The 21,880-nt window shown below is 44.5% G+C and overlaps 1 protein-coding gene across 1 annotated transcript in view; it reads right to left on the bottom strand.

The window, feature by feature from the left end:
• IGF2R (insulin like growth factor 2 receptor) overlaps nt 1-21,880 on the bottom strand; it is a 1,933,894-nt gene that overhangs the window by 878,264 nt on the left and 1,033,750 nt on the right. The window contains exon 30 of the mRNA XM_078648980.1: nt 17,333-17,463. Within this exon, the coding sequence (XP_078505106.1) occupies nt 17,333-17,463 (131 nt within the window). The remainder of the gene's footprint in view (nt 1-17,332; nt 17,464-21,880) is intronic.

The following is a 21,880-nucleotide window of genomic DNA, read 5'->3' as shown; positions in this document are numbered from 1 at the left end:
AGCCATGTCGTTCCTGGACCGGAATCAAGCATCCTAGGACCGGTTTCTGGCTATCAGCCGTCTTCAGCCAGGATAGCTTGACTCCAGTGGTGTGGAGAGCATGGGACTCACGTCTGAGCATAGCCATCCTACTCGGGGTGACAAATGCAAAACAGTTGATGGACAGAATGCAGAACAATGTCATACATTCACCCCAGTACAGAGATCTGGGCCTAAATCCATCATTTTGTTTGTGCACTCCACACCACCCCAGTTCAGACATGGCCATATGCAAATCAGCCTTGACCCTGTGCCTCATGGGAACAGTCCAGCCCGAACTGCCAAGCCATGTCTTTCCTGGACCGGAATCAAGCATCCTAGGACCGGTTTCTGGCTATCAGCCGTCTTCAGCCAGGATAGCTTGACTCCAGTGGTGTGGAGAGCATGGGACTCACGTCTGAGCATACCCATCCCACTCGGGTGACAAATGCAAAACAACAGTTGATGGACAGAATGCAGAACAATGTCATACATTCACCCCAGTACATTGCACACTGTGTCAGCTCTTGTTTTCCTCACCTTATCAGGCCATCTGCACAACATTGAGTTAATCTCACTACTATGCAGATGACATTTCTCACTGGTTCAACAGTGACTGGGTCAGATGCTATCTCCTAAGGTCTTTAGGTTTAAATCCTGTCAATGATATCGCAAGTGAATGTCCTTATCGGAAATAAACACAACAACATATGCATGTGGTGTCTGGGTCAACAGTGTTACAAAGGTAGTGACTTTAGCCTGTCAAAAGCAGATCTATGGTCTAGTCCAGGTAAAAGCGCAAAGTGCATACTATCTAAATTGTGTAGATTTCCTCACCAAAGAAGGCAAAATAATGGCAGAAGAATGATCTCCTTATTCATATGAAACTCCATCACTTTTGAAATGAAGGAACAAACAGTCTTGCAACAATGTATTATTACCTTCCATGGGGGTGCTTACATCTTGTGTACGGTTGATAATGGAAATGCCTACAAAGTGTGTGTCCTGCGGAGAGAATGTTCCGAATTGTGCCAAGCAGTGAAGACTCTGTACCCATCTACCTAATTCTTCCTCCTGCAGATGGAAACCAGCAGCAGGATTGATGCACCTGTACCCAACATTCAGGTATGAAAAACAGTGTCTTCTTGGTCTTGTGCACTCCTAGGCACCTCCACAAAATGGCATGTCAGAAGAGAACCACAACAAGCACCTGCATTAAGAAAGTCCAAAGAAGGGGCACTGTGGAAGGAAGGTGTATGAAGCTTTGTGGTAAGCAGAATAGCTGCTTTGCCTTAGGCTCACCAACTAAGAGAATCCTCTGGCGGCAGGGGGATGCTACCACTGTAGAAGAAATCCAACAATGATTGCCCCTAGGGCAGTACTTAGTTCGTTAAAGAATAAGTGTCAGGACCCACACCTTTGCTCACAAGCACACTGTCTGTTCGCTTGCATGGTGGGGTGCTTAATACCAAGGCTGCATAGTCTGAATTTCACCTCATGCCTCTCATCTAACACCAGATACTCACTGTATCTTTATCTCACTCTTGCATTTTCTGTTTCATTCTCACAGCTCCCTTTGTCACTTTGTCTTTCCCTTTCCCTTTCTCTACTTTGGTACTTTTCAATCTCTTGCTCTGGATCAAAGTAAGCTGAGGAAAAATAAGTGCTGTTCCTCAAAAATGAGAACCGGTGGGCCATACCTTCAACCACCAGCTCAAATAAGCACTGCTTTAGAGGAAATTACCTCTTGGGAAGATGACTGGGTCCATCTGAAAGGGACTTGCTGGTTAGTTACAGTTATACAGGAGGCAGATGTATCTTGTGCCTCTCCAGCAACAACGAAGGTGGGCTTTGCCTGGATTAAATTCTCTTGGTGTGGAGCAGCCCATCAGTACAGTGCACATGGAGGAGCTGTGAACTGACAATCTGCTGGTAGAATAGGAATTTGTGAGGAGTATATAGTTACGGTCCTTCAAGTAGGACTGCTTAACCAAGGCTATTGGTTAGATCAGATCGGTTATCACCTCAAAGGAGATAGTCAGGAGACACAGGGCAGGGTATCCATAGCCGGGGAGCCTTTGGGCCTGCGGACCTGGCTGTGATCTAACTATGGGGATCTGTGAAGGGGTTGTGGGTGCACCATAGCGGATGACAGCAAAGGCATGAGAACAAAGACTTTTTCCACTCAAACGAGAACTCAAAAAGATGGGGGAAAGGAGGAATAACATGAAGAGGGAGGAAACGATTCTGGAAGTGGCCAAATAAAAAAGGAAATGATGGTGGCTCCTTACATGATGGCTTAAAAGTTTTGCAAAGGTGGAATCACAGTGAGCATTGACCGAAGGGTGTACAATCTGCAATCTCTGCAGCAGAATCAAGATTGGGGGAGCAGAAGAAGTCCCTGGCATGACAAAATCAGACCTGACATGCCTCCAGTAAGGGTGAGTTGGCTTTATCCTGCTCGAGAGTCGCAACATTGCTATGATGAGGAACTTAAGGGTGATGGGATTGTATAGAAGGACATTTGGGGTGCATAATGCAAAAGCTAAAATCCCTCATATTTCACTTCACACCTTCCCTCCTTTCTCTTTGGAGTTATTTGGGAGTGCTGCTATTTACGGAGTTATTAAAAATATAAGAAAATAATTATTTGGTGAATCACGCAAGGAGAATAATGATAGATTGGGACAGAGGGTTACACTGATAGTCCAGTGACATATTATTGGACTTATTTTGGTAGTTGCCAATGTTGGCCAACTATGTGAACATTTCCTCTTGTCCAATTTTGCTGAAAATATGTTTTTACAAACGACCTTTTAAGGTAACCTGTGGGACCACAATCCTGCTCCTGGTTCCAGATATAGGATCTGAGAGCTTGCTGGCCTTTATACTTGTCACCATTGCTTTTTCACGACCTCACTACATAGCCTCTTTCTGTTCCACCAGTTTCACTACCACCTTATTACCAAGATATGCAATCTTACTAGGGTGATCCAGCCTTGAGGTGGCCAGATAATGACACACTGTGCAGAAAACCTTCTTAGCAATTTATTGCTAGACCAACCTTAGGGTATCAACTTCGAACACTCACATGCCAACTTAAACTCTTATGAATGCCATAAACAAATGCCTCCAAGTTCACAATTATCTCTTGCTCTGAGCTCTTAAAGTCTGTGAAGTACTAAGGAGGATTGGGCCAAATCATTGAAGTACAGCCCCTTTCATATTCTCACACTTCTTTCTGAAGTAGTGACTCACTTCCATAATGGTTTCATTTGCTTGTCACAGGAGACTTGCTCAGGAAAGCAGCAGTTTTCCCATCCTTTAAACTTTTGCATCAATGCCAGGTCAAAGCCATTCACCTATTTCAACTTGCAAGGCTGTAATTGGCACACGGGGATGTTATCCAGAGGTGTAGGACTCCCTGCTGACAAAGATACTACCTTTGAAGTCTCTACACAAGCGTGTTCTGCTTCAGAGTTTTAACACGCCTATAATTACTTCTCTACACATCACTGTTTTACCGCTTGTATTTTTGTCCTTTTCTTTTTTTCATTTTTGCTCCCTGGCTTTCCACTCATTTACAGGCCTTTGCTCCTCAATGTGATCTTCCCTTCCTAAAACTCTCTGCCCACTTTAGCCACATGCAACTCCATTTCTAGCGCCAACTTCCTAAAAGCTGGCTTGGTGTTAACTATGGACAAAGGGCTCAATACAGGAAGAGGGGTGGCTAGTGGGGGAAATAAGGTATCCAGGAAACCTAATCAGAAGTGGTGTACTTAAAGAGTGAATGGACAACTGACTTCAGTTCCACCACTGATGAAACGGTATGCCTCTTGCCAATGCATTGATTAGTAGCCATTTTTTTTTTTTAATATTCCTGCATATTTCACCGGTCTAATTCTACAGGCTGCACTCAAGTCATAGTATCCAAATCTATTAGCTCAAACTGCTGACTAAATCCCTTTTTACGGAACAATTTAAATGAATATATCCAATTTAACTAGTACATCATGTTATCGGAGTCTGAATTTTGAAACGGGAGACTCTATGTCAACCAGGAAACCCTTATAGCAAATACTGCCAAGAGTCAGGTTCTATGGCATGCTCACCAAATTGTTTAATACTTATAACTAGGTGTTAACATTCAGCTCACATTGAAGTGAAACAGTTGAAGCTTTCTCTTGAAGATTGGTTGTGGGGTGGAACCGCAGATGTGGGAAATTCTTAAATACAACATAGTACATGGTAATTATTAGCCACTTCAAGTTAGTTTAGCAAAAAATAGGACTTATTTACTCAAGTTCAACAGATCATTTAATACATGATGGCTAGCAATCAATTTCAAACTATAACCGTGGGTAAGAGGTTGCTATTTTGCCACTAAATAGCAGTACCTGGGAAAGGCCAAGTGAAATAGAACATGCAAAGTAAGTTTTCTGGGGCAGTTAAGAATTTTATGAAATTTTCCTAGCTATGCAAGACTTACTTAGGATATGTGTCTATTTTCAGATAATTTCATATGCAGCAGAGGTGGGGCAAATAGGACCTAATGGTTACGATGAAATCAATATTAATATTGTTCCTTCAACCCATACTCAGAGTGAGTCTGAAGCCTAAGAGGCAGTTGCAAGAGAAAGTTGTACAGTTAATCAACATCAGCTTCATCAAAACCAGATTTTCAAAAGGTGCATTGTCACTCTAGTTTCCTTAGAACTGCAGGCATCCCAAAATGTCCATAGTGATGTGCATCAAACCCAGAAGACTCACAACCAATCAGGGACTGTTGCTGGGCTCCTGCTTCTTGTACTAGGAAATTGAGAATAGGCAAGCCGTCCCTCTCTATTGTGAAGTTGTGCAGTGGCCAAGCCCCTCTACCTCATTTCTCATGCCAAAGGTGACCTTCACAAATAAGCTTGATCAGTTGAAGGGAAAACAGACACCTCGATGGGCCACTGAAAAGGGGATTTCCCAAAAAGTCACAAAAACTACTACTGGTACAGCTTGACACGCAAGGAAAACAGCAACTTCCAGCTATTGTTAACCATTAAAACAATTACATACGCAATGTGCCAAACTGGGGTACCAACCCTCTATGTCTCCAAGTACTTCACGCACAGAAACTGCTTTTAAATTAAGCATGTAATTGTGAGGCACATTCTATAAAGACTACATAAATATTAGCATCGAGAGCCAGTAGTTTATCTCCTGACTTTAGCTTGAAGGTAAAAAGGTCTGAGCCAAAGGCCCCCACTAACCGTTAATCATGCTTTGTGCTGGTTAAGGGGATGCCAGTTACCTATGTGAAACAAGTACAACTCTGGGTGGACCTTTACATATCAACTAAGTCAAGAACTCTGTGAGGAAGCAACAACCATAAACATGTAGTGCACTTGTCATGGGAACTGTGATACTAGTTCCCTAACAGGAAACCCCACTGGGTCGAATAAATGGTGAATGAGTTGCAGGATGGCACATGTTGCTCATGGCAGGACGTCCAAACCAACACAAACTAAGATTTGGGTGGCCCTGACTGAGGTTCATGCAAAATTTGTAGAGCACTGTAATTTCTGATCACCAACAACATTCAGAAGTTGGTGATCTGAGTTCAGTGGCAGTAATGGAGGGGAAGGTTTATCTACACTGGAGTAGCATGCATTCCCTGTGGTGAACTCTTTGAAAGTTGTTAGTATTCACTGAGGCCTATGGGAATGGCTAGGAATTTTCCTCATCAAGCCACTCACTATGAGCGGTGAGGAAAAGCAGGAAAAGGGTAGGCACAGATCGGAGGATGGGGGTGAAAATCTGTCTTGATTTGAAAAACTGGAAATCTGTGCCAAATGAAATGAGGACTGAGGTAAGAAAACTACAATGTGAACGAAGACCAATAATTTGTCGTTTTGAATTTATGCAGCATCTTATCTGTAATGAATCAAGGAAGGTGATCCCATCAAACAACAAGGTGATTTTTGTTTATTATTGTTCTTCTGTTTAACATGTAAAGACTTCAAATATGTGTGTTGCCACACAGTGGACATCAGCATATTCTATAAAGCCACATCTTTTTGGTGTGTGAACATAGATTCATACTCTATCCGGGAATGTTGTTGGAGCACTGAGGCATGCCGGTCAAGTTTGTGGCAGAGGTATGAACTGTAGTTTGCTACGATCATACTGGCATCAGCCTGTCTGCATAAAAGACCACCAAACTAATATATTTCTTCCTGTGGTAGAAACGTTTCATATTCATATCAATGTGGGATGACCAAGCTTTTCCTTTGATGCAACTGCCATCATACCCACAGCCTGTTGGGGGATTCCCGTAACAAAGAAACACTAATCCTAGTAAGCCACAATTCTGTGGTCTAGAGGTTTTGAATAGGATTCCTTCAAAAGGTCCTGCAACGGGAGCTTCTCAGGGAGGTAGGTTTTGGTTCCGACGCCTGTGTGGCTTTCAGAACATTAATGTCCTACTTCTTCAGTGGAGAAAGTACTACCTCAATCAACAGAGTCTAAGCATATCTAACAGTAATTTTCTTGGAACTACAGAACAAGTTACTTACCTTCGGTAACGCTTTTTCTGGTGGATACAGTATCTGCCTGTGGATTCCTCACCTTATGAATATCCCCTGCGCCAGCATTCTGCGGACATTTTTCCAAGCTCTCCACGCCAACGAGGTCGTCGCAATGCCAATCACTGGAGCCATAAGACGACCATGTCGGCATGATGACGTCAGTTCCACCCATTTTGTCCGTGCCACCGAGGCAAAAAGGGCGGACCGACCATAGAGAAAATGAATACATAGTAACAGAATTCACACAAATACACTCAGTGTAAATTGAAATAAGAAAGCTCACATTTCAAATAAGTCCACAATAAACAAATAGAGGTAATAAAGTCTTGAGTACACAAAATCATCAAATAAGCAATACCTCATCTTTTAAGGTATAAAAGGGTGGACAACGGGGAGGCGGGTGGGTCAGTGAGGAATCCAGAGGTAGATACTGTATCCACCAGAGAAAGCGTTACCGAAGGTAAGTAACTTGTTCTTCTGATAGATACATCTGCCTCTGGATTCCTCACCTTATGAATATAATCCCACAGCAGTCCAACTCCCGGAGGAGGGTGTCCACCCTTCTATACCAAGAAGTCTTGCAAAACAGAGGGCGCAAAATGGCCATCCCTCCTTACCTCGGAATCCAAGCAGTAATGCTTTGCGAAAGTGTGGAGGGAGGACCAAGTTGCAGTTTTACAGATGTCCAACACAGAAACACCCCTGGACAAGGCAGAGGTAGATTACTTTGCCCTGGTAGAATGAGCCCTAATGCCTTCAGGAGGCTCCTTACCAGCCAGGGAGTATCAGATCTTGATGCACAAGATGATCCACCTGGATAAAGTGCGCTTGTGCACCGCCTTGCCCTTCATACGTCCAGCATAGCCCACAAAGAGATGATCATCCTAACGGAAGTCCTTTGTTCTGTCCAAATCCGAAACTAATCGCCCTTTTTGGATCCAAGCGATGAAGCCTCTCCTCCTCCTTGGAAGGGTGAGGGGAGGATAGAAAGTAGGAAGAGTAATGGACTGTCCCAAATGGAAGGGAGTTACCACTTTGGGCATAAAAGCAGCCCTGGTACTGAGAACCATCTTTTCAGCATGTATGGTCAGAAACTGAGGCTTTGACCTCAAAGCCTGAAGCTCACTCACCCTCCTTGCCGAGGTGATAGCCACAAGGAAGACCATTTTAAAAGACAGCAGTCTCAAAGGACAACTGTGCATAGGTTCAAACGAGGGACCCATTAAAAAAGTTAACACTAGATTTAAATCCCACTGAGGTATAATAAAAGGAGTGGGAGGAAACATGTTCATCAGCCCCTTAATGAATCTTAAGACTATTGGAGACTTAAAAAGAGAAGGCTGATCAGGCAAACAAAGAAATGCCCACAAAGCCGACAAATATCCTTTAACAGTGGCCACAGCACAACCCTGCTGAGCCAAATGAAGTAAAAAACAAAGAACATCAGAAAGATGTGCTTTCAAAGGCTCAATAGACTTCTCTCCACACCATTTAACAAGTTTTGACCACCTGTAGGAGTAGATAAACTTGGTGGAGTGTCGCCTGGCCTAAAAAATAACGTCTACCACGTCAGGTGGGAGAGAAAAAGAATTCACGTTGTCCCGTTCAATCTCCAGGCATGAAGGTGCAAATTTTAGAGGTGGGGGTGTAGAACCTGCCCTTCCATCTACGAGAGGAGGTCTGCCCTGAGAGGGAGACGGAGAGGTGGGTGCGATGAGAAGTGAAGACGGTCAGTGTACCACACCCATCTTGGCCAATCCGGGGCGATCAATATAACTTGGGCCCGGTCTTGGCGTATCTTCCTCAGAACCCAAGGAATTAAGGGTACGGGAGGAAACCTGTAAAGGAGTTGTGAGCTCCAACTCAACTGAAACACATCCCCCAACGCTCCCTGCCTCAGAAACTGGAGACTGCAGAATGACGGGCAGTGCGAGTTCGAGAGTGGCAAACCGGTCCACCCAAGGAGTTCCCCATGTCTGTAAGATGTGTCGATCTACCTCCGGATGAAGCCTCCACTCGTGGTCGGCGGAGAAATGCCAACTGAGACTGTTCGCACACACGTTCAGCACCCCGGCTAGATGTTTTGCCATCAAGCAAATCCGATGGTGCTGAGCCCAGGACCATAGCCGCAATGCCTCTCTACAGAGACGGTACAACCCTACTCCTCCCTGCTTGTTGACATACCACATTGCGGCAGTGTTGTCCGTCAGGACTTGAACCGACTGACCGCGGATAGAAGGGAGAAAGGTCTTGAGCGCCAAACATATCGCCTGCAATTCCAGAAGGTTGATGTGAAGCAACCTTTCCTATGGAGACCAAAGACCCTTGATCTCCAGATCCCCCAGATGATCACCCCACCCTAGGGTAGAGGCATCTGTTATCACTGTGGCCACCGATGGAGGAAGATGAAAGGGCTTTAGTTGAGACAGGTTGCCCTTCACGCTCCACCAAGACAGATCCGCTGCAGCTTCTCTGGAGATCCTGACTGACTCCCTGACATCTCCGTTGTGCTGATACCACTGCCTGCGGAGACACCACTGGAGCGCCCTCATGTGCCAGCGTGCGTGGTTGACCAACAGGATGCAGGAAGCGAACAGACCGAGCAGGCGAAGGACCTTCGGAACTGGAACAACACATCCATTGTGAAACAAGGGAATCATTTCCTGAATGTCGAGAATCCTTTGTGGAGGTGGGAAAGCTTGAAACACAGTGGTATCCAGTACTGCGCCCCTATGAACAGGTTGCGCTGTGAGGGTACCAGGTGAGACTTGGGTACATTTATCGAAAAACAAAATTTGTACAACAGCTGGGTTGTAACCTGCAGATGATGACGCTCCATCTCTAGAGACTGTGCCTTCAAAAGCCAGTTGTCCAGGTAGGGGAAAACTGGGATCCCGACCTCCTGAGATGGGCAGCCACCACTGCCATCACCTTGGTGAATACTCGAGGTGTGGTAGTAAGACCAAAAGGAAGGACCGCAAACTGGTAATGTTGCGACCCAACCGTAAAACGGAGATACTTCCTGTGCAACTTCAGGATTGGGATGTGAAAATACGCATCCTGTAAGTCGATGGACACCATCCAGTCCTCTAGCTGAAGCGCTTGAAGAACCAGGGCTAGGGTGAGCATCTTGAATCTCTTCTGCTTGAGAAACAAATTAAAAATTCTGAGGTCCAGGATAGGACGTAACCTGCCATCCTTCTTGAGAATCAGGAAATACCGGGAGTAGCAACCCTGACCCCTTTCCTACTCCGCAACCACCTCTATCGCACCTTTTTGTAACAGGGTAAGAACCTCCTTCTGAAGGAGAAGTAAATGATCCTCCGTGCAAAACCCTTGGTAAGGAGGGTATGGAGGAAGGAATTCCCTGAAGGGAAGGGCATACCCATTTTCTACCAGATCTAAAACCCAAAGTTCTGAAGTGATCAATTTCCAATCTTGTAGAAAATGGATAAGCCAGCCTCCCATGGGAACTACATGATCCAAGATGGCGGATCTAGGGCTGCTTTCCTGCATTACCAGGAAGGGTTGGGGAGGTAGAGGAGGAGGAGGAAGAAGAAGAAGAAGAAGGTTGACGCCCAGATCCACGAAGGAAACCTCTGCCTTTACCCCTGCAGCTTTCATTTAAGGGGTTATGCTGCTGTTGCTGAGGCTGTCTGGACCCACGAAAGGAAGATTTCCCAAAGCCACGGTATTGTCTATACCCATAGCCTCTTGTCTGAGTCTGCAGACCCAAAGACCTTGCCGTTGCCTTCCTGTACTTAAATCTTTGCAGGGCAGAGTCCGCCTTTTCACCAAAAAGCCTGGACCCATCAAATGGCAAATCAAAAAGAGCAGCCTGCACACCAGGTGAGAACCCAGACGATCTTAACCATGCATGCCTTCTTGTCGCCATTGATGAACCCATTACCCTGGCAACAGAATCCGCCGTATCCAGGCCAGATTGGAAAACCTGGTGAGCTGCAGCTTGAGAATCCACCAACACCTCACTCAGACTCCCGCCGTCCTCCTCAGATAACTTAGGAAGAAGCTATTTAGCAGAGTCCATTAAGGTATGAACATACCTGCCCAAAGGACAAGTGGCATTGGTAGACTTCAGAGCCATACTGGCTGATGGAAAGACCTTCTTCGCAGACTGACCAAACTTCTTTGAATCCCAGTCAGCTAGAGCCTGCGAAAACGCCCCTGTAGATTGCTTCGAACAAGAAGCCTGCACCACCAGACTCTCAGGAGAGGGGTGAGAAGAAAGGAAAACCGGATCTCCAGGACCGGGTCTATATCTTCTTGAGACTGACCTCGAAATCGCAGGAGCCGAAAAAGGGTTGCACCACACATCGAGGATTGGCTCAGTCAGTGCATCATTAAATGGTAAAAGCGGTTCAACCACCGAAGACGGAGAATGAAGAACTTCCATGAGACGATTAAGCTTATACTCCGCCATAGGAAGCTGCAAATACAAAAGCTCTGCAGCCTTCCTAATAACCGTATGATAAAGAGCAACATCCTTTGAGGGGGAAGCCTTTTGGAAGCAACGTCCCACTCCGGAGAAGTGCCAAGTCCACTTGCCTCACACAAGTCTTCAAACACATCTTCTGTGTCATACACTTCTCCTTCCTCCCTCTCTTCAGCCTGGTACTGCTCCTCTTCCAAAAATCTCTGTGCTTCTCTCCTCAAGCACATCTTCTGTAGTGGCGTTGGCGGCCAGAGCGGCGTCGAAGGTGGATCCACTGCAGTAGCCGGCGTCGATCGAATTCGAGAAGCTTTACGGGATGGAGCCGAGGACTGACCATACGGCGTCGACATCCTCGGAGCGGGAAAGAGGCAGGACGGCTTCGCTGGCATGAACGCAATAAAGGGGGCCTGTGGATATTGGTGAGGCACACCTAAATTAAATGCCATAGGAAGCATGGGACCCGAAGGTGCTCCAGAGGGGTACGAGGCCTTAGCGAACACACCATACATTGCATTAAAAAAATGTTAGGGATCCGAACCCGGCGTCGGAAACTTAGGGTATGAAGCTGGCTCGAGATCCGAACGAGGAACCTCTGGAGTCGGAGCCGCTGAAGCCACAGGTGGAACCGCTGGAGCCACAGGTGGAACAGCTGGACCCGAAGAAACCTCTGTGTCAGCCGGATTCGACACACCTTCTGGAACCGGTGAGAATCTCGGCGTCAATGCCTGCTCTGGAGTCCCTTTATATGAAGGAGATTGAGCCCGAGACACCTGAGGAGACACTGAAGGAGATACCAAGTCCTTTTATCGACATCTAGCAGGAGAAGGCGACCGCGACACAACAGCCTTCTAGGATCGGCTTCGAGAAGCATGCCTCCTCTTCTTCTTATGCTTCCTCTTGGAGTCATGCGACGTCGATGACTTGGACTTTTACCTTCGACCCTTTTTAGGGCTCGCCCCTTTCCTATTCCGCAGGAATAGGAAAAGAGCCCTAACGCAGCCAAACCATACTTAAGGCCAAGGGCTCTCGAGCGGATTTTGGGAAGTGCACGCCTCGTGCACGAGCTTGCCTGAGCCTTCTGCCTATCAGCCTGCCAGTTCTCCTCCCCTAATTATTCACTTCACTGACTCTGGCTCTTCAAAGGCTCTGCTCCCTGCCCCCGCCTGCACTTCACGGCCGCTTGCCTTCTGTCCCTTAATCTCCCCGTGACTCCCCCCTCACCTCTCCCACTCCACTGCTTCAGGCCCCCACCATTTGCTCAGGACATTGCTTGTTTACTTTCGCATTATAAAGCGCATTTGAAAGGACTTGACAAGGCATATAGCACTTTAAAACTACTAACAATATGTAGTCCTTGTTTAGTTGTTTACGTTTTATCATACTGAATTGGGGTTTCAGTTGTGACAAATAACATAATAATAGCGCACTGTCCTACAGAGCACGACATTTTCAGAAGAAGCCAAGCATAGCGGTAAAGATATTTGAGTGTTTTGGATTCCGTGGTTTAGTGAAAGCACTCTGTAGTGGAATTACTATGAGCAAGATTTTATTAAATCCTTCCATGAAGCCCGTGATAGTCTCACCCTGCTCCCTACGTTGCGGGACTGAAAAATAATTGCATGCTGTAAATGGTAGTTTAACTTACGGATGGACTTTCTAGCTAGGACGGGAAATTTGTTTGTTTTCCAAGAATTCAATATTGTTTTTGACTGACAAGACCCAGCAGCCCCACCATCCTCCTACCCCCCCCCCCCCCCTCGCGCCTGGATACCCTCAAGGGGGGTTGATAAGCAGCTCTATACAAACCATTGAATTGTTGATTACACCATCTATATGGCCCCTACAGACTCAATACACACACAGTGGTGTGCACCCGATCCTGTGCACGGGCTGACTACATGTCCCAGAGTTCCTTCGCTTATTGACAGGTCGAGGCTTACGTCAAGGGAATCTGATGCTGGGTGATGCAATGTCAGGGACACTGTAGCTTCAGCTGTGCTGAGAAGCAGGTAGTTCCGGTGGCCGAGAACAGACGAGGGACAGCAATACGCAAGATGAGGACCCCAATGCCTACGGCACTGAGACCTATGTGGCTCCGCTCCCGTAGCAACACGCACTCTATGGTCTCCCCGGGGCAAAGGCAGGCATCCACTCTAGTGGCCTTTTTTTCAGTGTGCGTGCTGTATATATAGCACGCAGCATGGAACATGAGGAAAATCTGCGCCTGGCTGCTGGTGGCAGCCTTTTTTCTGCAACCTTTTCAAAATGCTGCTCTCCTCTTTCGTAAGTAAATTGGCATGGGGAGCTACTACACCAAAAGTCTTATGGTGTGGGGACTGTGTTTTGCTTCTTGTGGCTTTTCCCTTTGTTGTTTCATCCTATTTGCTTGCAAGCCTGCTTCCGGTTGCAACGCCCAGACCTCTGTTATTTTTTTATATTATTTTGAAAAACATTGTTTTCAGGCTTGTTGGGTCAATTGTATCAACTGACTCAGAACAATAACAGACTTCACCATGGCAAACATAAGCTCAGAAAAATAACTCAGTTTTCACCATGGTAAACCTAAGCTTCGCCGCTCTGTTTTCTATTGCATTAGTTTATTCTTCTCCCTTTTTTTTGCGGTCGTACACTCACTCCTTCAGCTGATCTGTCTTTCCCACCTACACTTTTTCTGGCTTTTATAGCACCTTCATCCTGCTCCAAGCCAAGCCCTCGCTGCACTATATGTTGTGTCTCCTCCCCATAAGCACAATAATTATTTACCGCAATGCAACAGCAGGCTCTTAAGTAAATAAACAAGCATTGGCAATAGGTCTCGTTTTACTTTAAATTGCCTCGGTTTCTCCTGCCTTCACAAACGTCCAGCATAGTTTGGCAAAGGAAACACGCTTTCCTCGCGTTTCTTATGTAACGCTCTTGTTCTTGTTGTAAAGGCTACATAAAACGACATTAGACATTTCACTCACATTTTTTTATTTCAGTATTTTCGCAGGGCTTTGCCTGCAGACTCATCCCCTCTGCTTAACTTGGTTTTAAAAACAAATCCAGCTTGTCAGACAGTGTGCATTTTAGCGGAGATATGAGAACAACATCACTTTCGTGCACTTTCCCCACGTAACGAACCTGGCATGCTGTCCTGCTCCTCTGTACTCTTTCTGCTGTACCACGCTTTTCACACACAACAGCTATTTTCTCACATGACTGCCTGCCGAGCGGTGCCTCTTTACTTTTTAGGTTGCTTCTTTCCATAAATGAGCTCCCTGCCGACATTCATTGCTGCCTCTGCTACTCCACCCTCCTTCAGTAGGCCATTAAACTTCACATGCAATGTTACCAGGGTAGTGTCATAAACCCAGCACACTAGCAGATCAACACTTAGTATTTAGATTACTGTGCACTTTGTATGTCTGGGTACTAATCCTGTTTCTAGAAAAATAGAGTTTGCATGTTTAAACATTTGAAATGACACACACAACCACAACCACAACCACACACACACACACAACCACACACACAACCACACACACACACAACCACACACACATAACCACACACACACAATCACACACAAGCACAACCACACACACAACCACACGCTTTCACCAGGCACACACACACCAAGAGCAGTCACTGAAAGATTTCACCAGGCACACACCACCAGCCGTCAGTGCACGCTTTCACCAGGCACACACACCACCAGCCGTCAGTGCACGCTTCCACCAGGCACACACATCACCAGCCATCAGTGCACAATTTTACAGGCACACACACCACCAGCCATCAGTGCACACATCAATTGTTAACGCATCCGCAATTAACTATTGTAGCAATTGCAGTATGGCGCACTTTACTTTTAAACATATTCATCTAAAGCGCAGCATGCCACCAATGCTACAAAAATAAATACACATTTTTTTCGGCATACAATTTTAAGACTTCTGTTGCAATTGGTGTTGCACTATTTAGCAATGCCAATAGCTCTAACTTAATTAATGCGAGACCTATTGCATTGCAAATGCTTGTTTCTTTAATTGCCTTGCCCATATAAAGCTTAGCTTCTCGCTCCTTCAACGCCTTAGGATTCATCTTCCTGCAAGAAGTATACCCCACGATGTCGTGGTCTGAAGATAAGCACCAAAGACAAGCTTCATTCGGGTCAGTAATCGACATATGTCCACCGCACTCCTTACAAAGGCTTAAAACCGTGCTTCCTCGGGGCAGACATGACAAAAGAGAAAGAGATACAAACGAAATTACAAAGTATCCAGTCAAAGTATGGAGAGTCCCAGAAAAAAACGTTAGCGTCGACAGCGCGGAAAAAAGGGAACTGACGTCATCACGCCGACTTGGTCCTCTTATGGCTCCAGTGACGTCATGCGGAGTCGTGTGCAGAGCCATGGCATTGTAACAACCTCTTTGGCATGGAGAGCTAGGAAAAATTTCCACGGAATGCTGGCGCAGGGGATATTCATAAGGTGAGGAATCCACAGGCAGATGTATCCATCATAAGAATGGCTTTTTGCCAGGGTTGAAGAGAAACCAGAGCCAAACTGTGGTGTGCTGAAAGGTAGACACAGTATCAGAAACCCTAAAGGATTGGCACTTGAGATGTCCAGAAATTTATCCGACAAAAGGTGGGGGATAGGTGGCCAAACTTACTCCCTGGCTGAGCAGGAGGTGGCAAAATATGGACATTGGGATTTACTCATTTACAGCATGATACAGATCTGGATTGTTCTGAACTGCACAAACTTTTTCAGGTAAAAATATATTCAAAAGTGAGACATCAAATAAAGTGGGTAGCGACAGAAAGCAATAAAGGAATGGTGTGCAACTCCTTCACTGTGACAAGGGCGGGAGCAGGAAAACCCAATGGCACAATCAGCCCAACTTTAGTGTCAAGTGAAGGAAGGATGAAGGTTGTGTAATGTGCTCCTCACAGACCATAAAAGTGGATCAGAAACAGAGGTCTTCTCCAAGCTGAGCTTATCAACCCAACGGGTCATTATGGTAAGATTTGCTGTTTCCAGCAAGTCGTACATTTCGCTCATCTTTCTATGGTAAGTTGAAAGATAGTATCAGACAATGCCAACTATTTCGCTTCTTGCATGTAGCCTCTTTGCTCCCCACCTTACAGCTTCTTCTATCATGTATTTTTAGTGGCTAGCTGAAGTGAGACTCAAATGCTGAGGCAGAGAAGCCTGCAGTAGCATGGACGTTACAAACCCGCTCAAATAACTCAAAGGTGCATACTGGAGAAGACTGGCTGTACTTCTGCTGTAACTCCAAGGAGGCAAAGTGAAAGTTGGTGCTCTAAAATGCACCAAGGGAGAAAGGAATGGTCAAACAAAAACGTAGGTGAATAGGTTGAAAATGTTCTTAAAATACATTTGGTTTAAATACACTGATTAACGTATTCTAAACAAATAAATATACCTTGTAAAACTCGAGGCAACCATAACTTTAACTTTGGTGAGTTCTTTTTCTTGACATTACCAAGGTCTCATGGACCCACTCAGTGGTGGGTCTTGTGGTCAGGATGTCAGTAAGCCCCCCCCCCCACCCCTCGGTTTAGCCTTTACTGCTCCAAGACAGTCTCATAGAAGCTTCTGGTAGTAGTGCAGAAAAAAATGATCCTGTGAGATATTGAAATTGTAACCTATTCTTATCAAATTCTATAGCTTTAGGAGGAACCTTTTCACATCCCTTTGTGGCCCCCAAGGCTTATGGTGAAGTGGGGCTTCTGGGTATTTAGGGTGGAATGATCACTACCAATATGATGTGCCGCCCTTTGGGTTGAACTTGGTCTTTCATAACCACTAATTTTAGGGAAGTGGTGTCTGTAATCTACATCATTTGGGATTGCACATTAACCTTTAACTAGATGAGCGATCAGTCAGTATCCCATTCCCCGAGTGGTACACTCCCTGCATCAAAATTACCTTCTCTCCACTGATTTGAGCTAAAGTCACTAAGTTGATCACTATCCATATTAGCAGCTCAACACGAAAGTACATGAATTCAAGCAATGTGATCAACAAACTAATCCCAGAGTAATTCTGAACATCTTAAGTACCATCAACATGCTCATAGATACTAATAAAGCTCGAATGGCGTATGGAAAAACAATCTACCATACTAAATTTCTCCGTGCACACAGTCTATAGAAAAATATGGATTCAAGCATTGTAAAACCTTTGAACCTCTTGCATGTTTTGACTCTGCCATAACACAGTTTTCAAGCATGAACCATAATAAACACAAATGGTAGTGAATTCCTCCTTACCACTCTCTGGGACTAAAGAACTGCAGATATTTATTAAGTACTTCTCAGTGGATCCAGACCTTGTGATGGCCTCCCAATTTTCAGCATGTTGTGAAAGAGGTGAAAGGTCAAAAGAGTTTCCATTATTGTCTCTAGATGATGAAGAAAAAATAGTTAGAAAAGTGAGACACAATGTTGCAATCTACTTCACAAACCAAACACGGACACAATATTGAAAAGAGCATACAAATATTCCGAATATGTTAAATAAGTAGTCTGAAGAATGAAGAGGAAAATGTGTTTTTATGTTTTGAGTGCACAAGGAACAAGCTGCTGCTGATCAATAAAAACATATGAAAATACAGAGCACAACTATTGCAATGATGCAAAATTAATATAAAGTGTACAAACACTGTACCTTTATCGTGCTAACCTAAATGCCAGAGTATCAGAATACTTTATTGTTTGATTAATAAAAATCATTACAATGGTGAATATGCATCACTAATAAAAAACGTACATCAAATGATTATTAAAATATTTGCACATGGTACAAAGGACAGGCATTTATCCAAGTCCTGTGTTTTTTTTTTATTTTTATAAAACTGAAAGTCCTGTATTTTTGCTTACATTGTTTCTTCTTAGATTTTTTTTTAAAATCCACCCAAATATGTCCATTTTGTCCATTTGTACCATCCCAACGAATAAGAAGGAAAAATGTGTCAATAAATTATTTAAAATCCTGGAAACCTATATTTGGTCATAATAATAAGGTATTAACTTCATCTAAACAGTACAACTTTTTAAGAAGTGATTAAAAAACAGTTAAGAACCATAGTTATCCATTCTAATTTATCATCTGCTAGGGCCACAGGGCAGACATTAGTTGTTAAAAGAGTGATGATTGATAACACTGGTAATGTCATTCTGTATTTATGGTAAAGTCCCTAGTGATGCGATTCCATTTGTATGATATAATCCCTGCATACAGTAATTTGGAGGTTCCAGGGATACTCAAGGAGGCCAAATGATCCGTATGCAAAAGGCCGTAGTCAACTGCTGTTAAGTGATACGGAGGAATGTGCAATACAACAGAACAAAGTTGGGCTTTATCCATCCTTTAATGGTTAACCGTTGTTGACTTGCTGGCTCTCACTGTTTATAAATCTTCTTGCTTTTCTTGTAGCGAACTTGGTGAACCGGATATTAAGCTGTGGATTACCGGGTTCATTGATGCAAGGATAGCTTGTCAACACGTGCGAATGCCGAGTTTGTTCCATTCGCTCGTTAACAAGATCTTTCGATCGTCAAGGACTGCAAGACAAAGACATACCACATGCTCGATTATTTCCATGCTACTCCCGCACCCCCTACACGTTACATTGGTATTTGCATGGTGCCAGCTTGGCAAATGATACAGGAATGGCCATTCACCCATTCTGAGGGCCAAAAATCTTTTTTTCAACAACACTGAGTAGGTACATGACAGATGGGGTGCCATGATCCATGGCTTAAACCCTGATACAATTGTCCAGGCGTCCTTATGTTGTGCCAGTTGAGCTCTATCCGAATGAAAAGACCAGAGGCAGACGGTTCTTTTTATGTGGACTTTAAGTGCCTGCTGCGATGGATTGGAGCTCCAGATTTCTTCTGTGTCAAGGAGTTTTAGGGAGTCTTGTAGATAACGCCGGTATGATCTGCCAAGTTGACTGGCTGAAATTTCCTGCCACCACAAGAGGGCCTCCAGGCTTCCTTCTCTGGAGGTACGCAACTTATTGCACAGCCTGATATATGCTTCGGCCCCTACTGCTTGGTGATCTTGGAGACCAAACTCAAGATGTATTTGAGCGGGAGATGACGTTTTTGGAAGGCTCAGCACCTGTTTGAATGTTCTTGTTATTATTTTGTTCATGTGGCTGCTGTCTTTCTCCTGCCTATAGGTGATGAAGTTGATGATTTTTGCCTTCATAACTGTTATGAGTGGGGTCAGGCTTGGACCGGACAGTTGCCTTGCAAGGGTCTTGAAAGCAACCTGGATTGTCAGAGCTTTGGCTTCTACCTCGACTCCATGTTTAGAAAATGATCCCCTTCTGGCCATATGGACCCCCAGGTACTTGTATGAAAGGGCTCTATCAACATTTTTGCCATTGAATTGCCAACCGCCGCCTTGATATTTCCTTTGCCCAAAGGTGATTACCCTTGTCTTCCTTAAATTCAGTTCCAGTTCGTTTTCGGTGGTATATAAAGACAACCGATCAAGTAGTCTCTGCAAGCCGACCCTAGTGTGGACCAGATCGTCCACATACAGTAGGTTACTAACTCTTACCCCAGTGAGTTTTGGAGGATGAGTTAACTTCATCAAGTGACTCCGATAGATCAGAAATGAAGAGATTGAAAAGGGGCGTCAGCACACAACCTTGTTTCACTTCTCGAGATGTTTGTATTTTCCTTGAGATGTATGATCCATCCCCAAGTTTTGTGCGGCTCCATGTGTTAGTTTGTAGCGCAATTATGGCTTGTAGTAGCACTGGTGGAATCCTCCATGTTCGCAGTTTGCGCCATAATCAGCTTCGGGTACTCGGTCAAAAGCAGCCTTAAAATCAATGAAACAGCCATGCATTAACGTTACTGAGGCTGCCACTTTATCCAACAGGACAGATATTGCAAGCAGGTTTGTTATGGTGCCAGATTTTCACACAAATCCTGTCTGATTAAAGGGTATGAGGTGTTTTTTTGCGGCCCAAGACTCCAGATCTTGAAGGAGCAGCTTAGCATAGTATTTCGATTCCACAGCCAGTAGGGTAATCATCCTGTAGTTTTTCGGGTACGATCTCTTTCCGCCTTTATAAATTGGATGTATAACGGCACCTTGCCATGATTCCGGTAATACCGAGAGGATCCGGCAATAAGAAAAAAAAAAAGAGGTGCCAGTTGATTGGCCTAGAATTCTGTATCCTGTTTAAACGGACTGGGGTAGACCATTTGGCCCTGGGGCTCCATCTGAGCGACCCTCGGTTATAATTCAAGCTGTTTTTTCCGTAATAATTCCAAATATTGTTGGTACACGTTGTGGCGGTTCTGCGGGCTGAAGCAAAGATTTCGTGTCAGTTGTCGATAGGATCTTTATGTTTGATTTAGCATAGTTTTCTAGTGTCCCTACAGCCATTGTGCCTAGCAGTTGGCATAAATTGAGTTGTGAAGCAATAGTCGGTGGATTGGCCAATGGGACAACTTTTTCTGGTTCCTCAAAATTAGTTGTTAGATAAGATACCCATTCAGCTTCAGAGATGTTAGCGCTACTTTGTCCTCCTGGTTTGTGTATTTTGGAATTAAGTGACCAGAAAGATTGTGGGTTATGATTTTTACTTGTGTGTATCAATTTTAACTAGAACTGCTCGGAGCGTTTCTTTTTCTCGATGAATATTGCTTGTCGGTATGCTTTTTGAGCTTGCTTATATTTGCTGAGATTATGATCTTCCCCTGGGTCCCTGCATGCTTCTCTTAGCGCGCTGTTACGTACTGATTTTAATTTCCCAATTTCAGCTGTTATTATTGCTGAATTTCCTTTTTTGGTTCTTCGTATAGTAAGTGACAATTGTTTAAGCAGTTCCCGGGAGAAGAGTTCCCATGATATAATTGGCGGGGATACATCAATACTCCTTAATTCTTGCTGGGCTCTACATTGGCTCATTATTGCTGGTATAATTGCGTCAGACCATTTCAACCTTTTGAGATTTTCAGTATAATTACCTCCTGAAGTCAGGCTTGTCACGGCATGATGTGCTAGATGAAATGGCATGGTGATCACTTGGGGGCGATGGTCGGGGTCTCCTCGAGCAGCTATGGTGTAATTCTTGATAAAAGGAAGGATTTCCTTGTTACAGATGATATATATAGTCTAAAAAGGAGTGGGTATAACCATTTGATCTTGTCCAGTTGGGAGGATTATCCTTAGGGAAGCGACCAGTCAAAATTATGTAGCCTAGAGGACTACGTTGTAGTACCATATATTCACCTAGTTTACTATATTTGTTGCCAGTGGGTTTTGTTTGTTCCAGAATATCTGGCCACGGTGCGTCATACTCTTCAGGAAGTTCTTGGAAAAGGTTTGTGTTATTGTCGCCTGATGCTAAGGAAGCTGGTCTTTTATAGTTACTTTGAAGATTACACAAGACCTGAATTAGGTGATTAAACTTTGTTCTTTTCTCCCTGATGCTTGGTGAAATATAGATGTTGATCAGAATCAGTTGTTCAGTCTGTTTAGGATTGTTGATCCTTACGCCGGAAATCCAGTCTTCTTCAAAAGTCAATTGCACTGTATTGACATTTAACTTGGCTGAAATGTAAATTGAGAGAGCGCCGCTGGGTCGGCCAGACATGTGCAGCCTCTGAACGGGTGTTCTATATTCCAAGTATCCTTCTATTGGAAGACTGACCAGGGACCATGTTTCCTGCAATAGTATAACCTCATTATTTTTGAAAAACGTCACATCTGGAGATTGAAGTTTTGGGGTAAGACTGTTGATGTTCCATGAACACAGAGACTGGGTTGAATACCAGTTCAATTGT

The sequence above is a fragment of the Lissotriton helveticus genome, chromosome 6, assembly GCF_964261635.1.
Source record: "Lissotriton helveticus chromosome 6, aLisHel1.1, whole genome shotgun sequence".
Classification (NCBI taxonomy): domain Eukaryota; kingdom Metazoa; phylum Chordata; class Amphibia; order Caudata; family Salamandridae; genus Lissotriton; species Lissotriton helveticus.
Note: the sequence above shows the minus strand (reverse complement) of the source record. Positions and strands in the feature narration are given on the sequence as shown.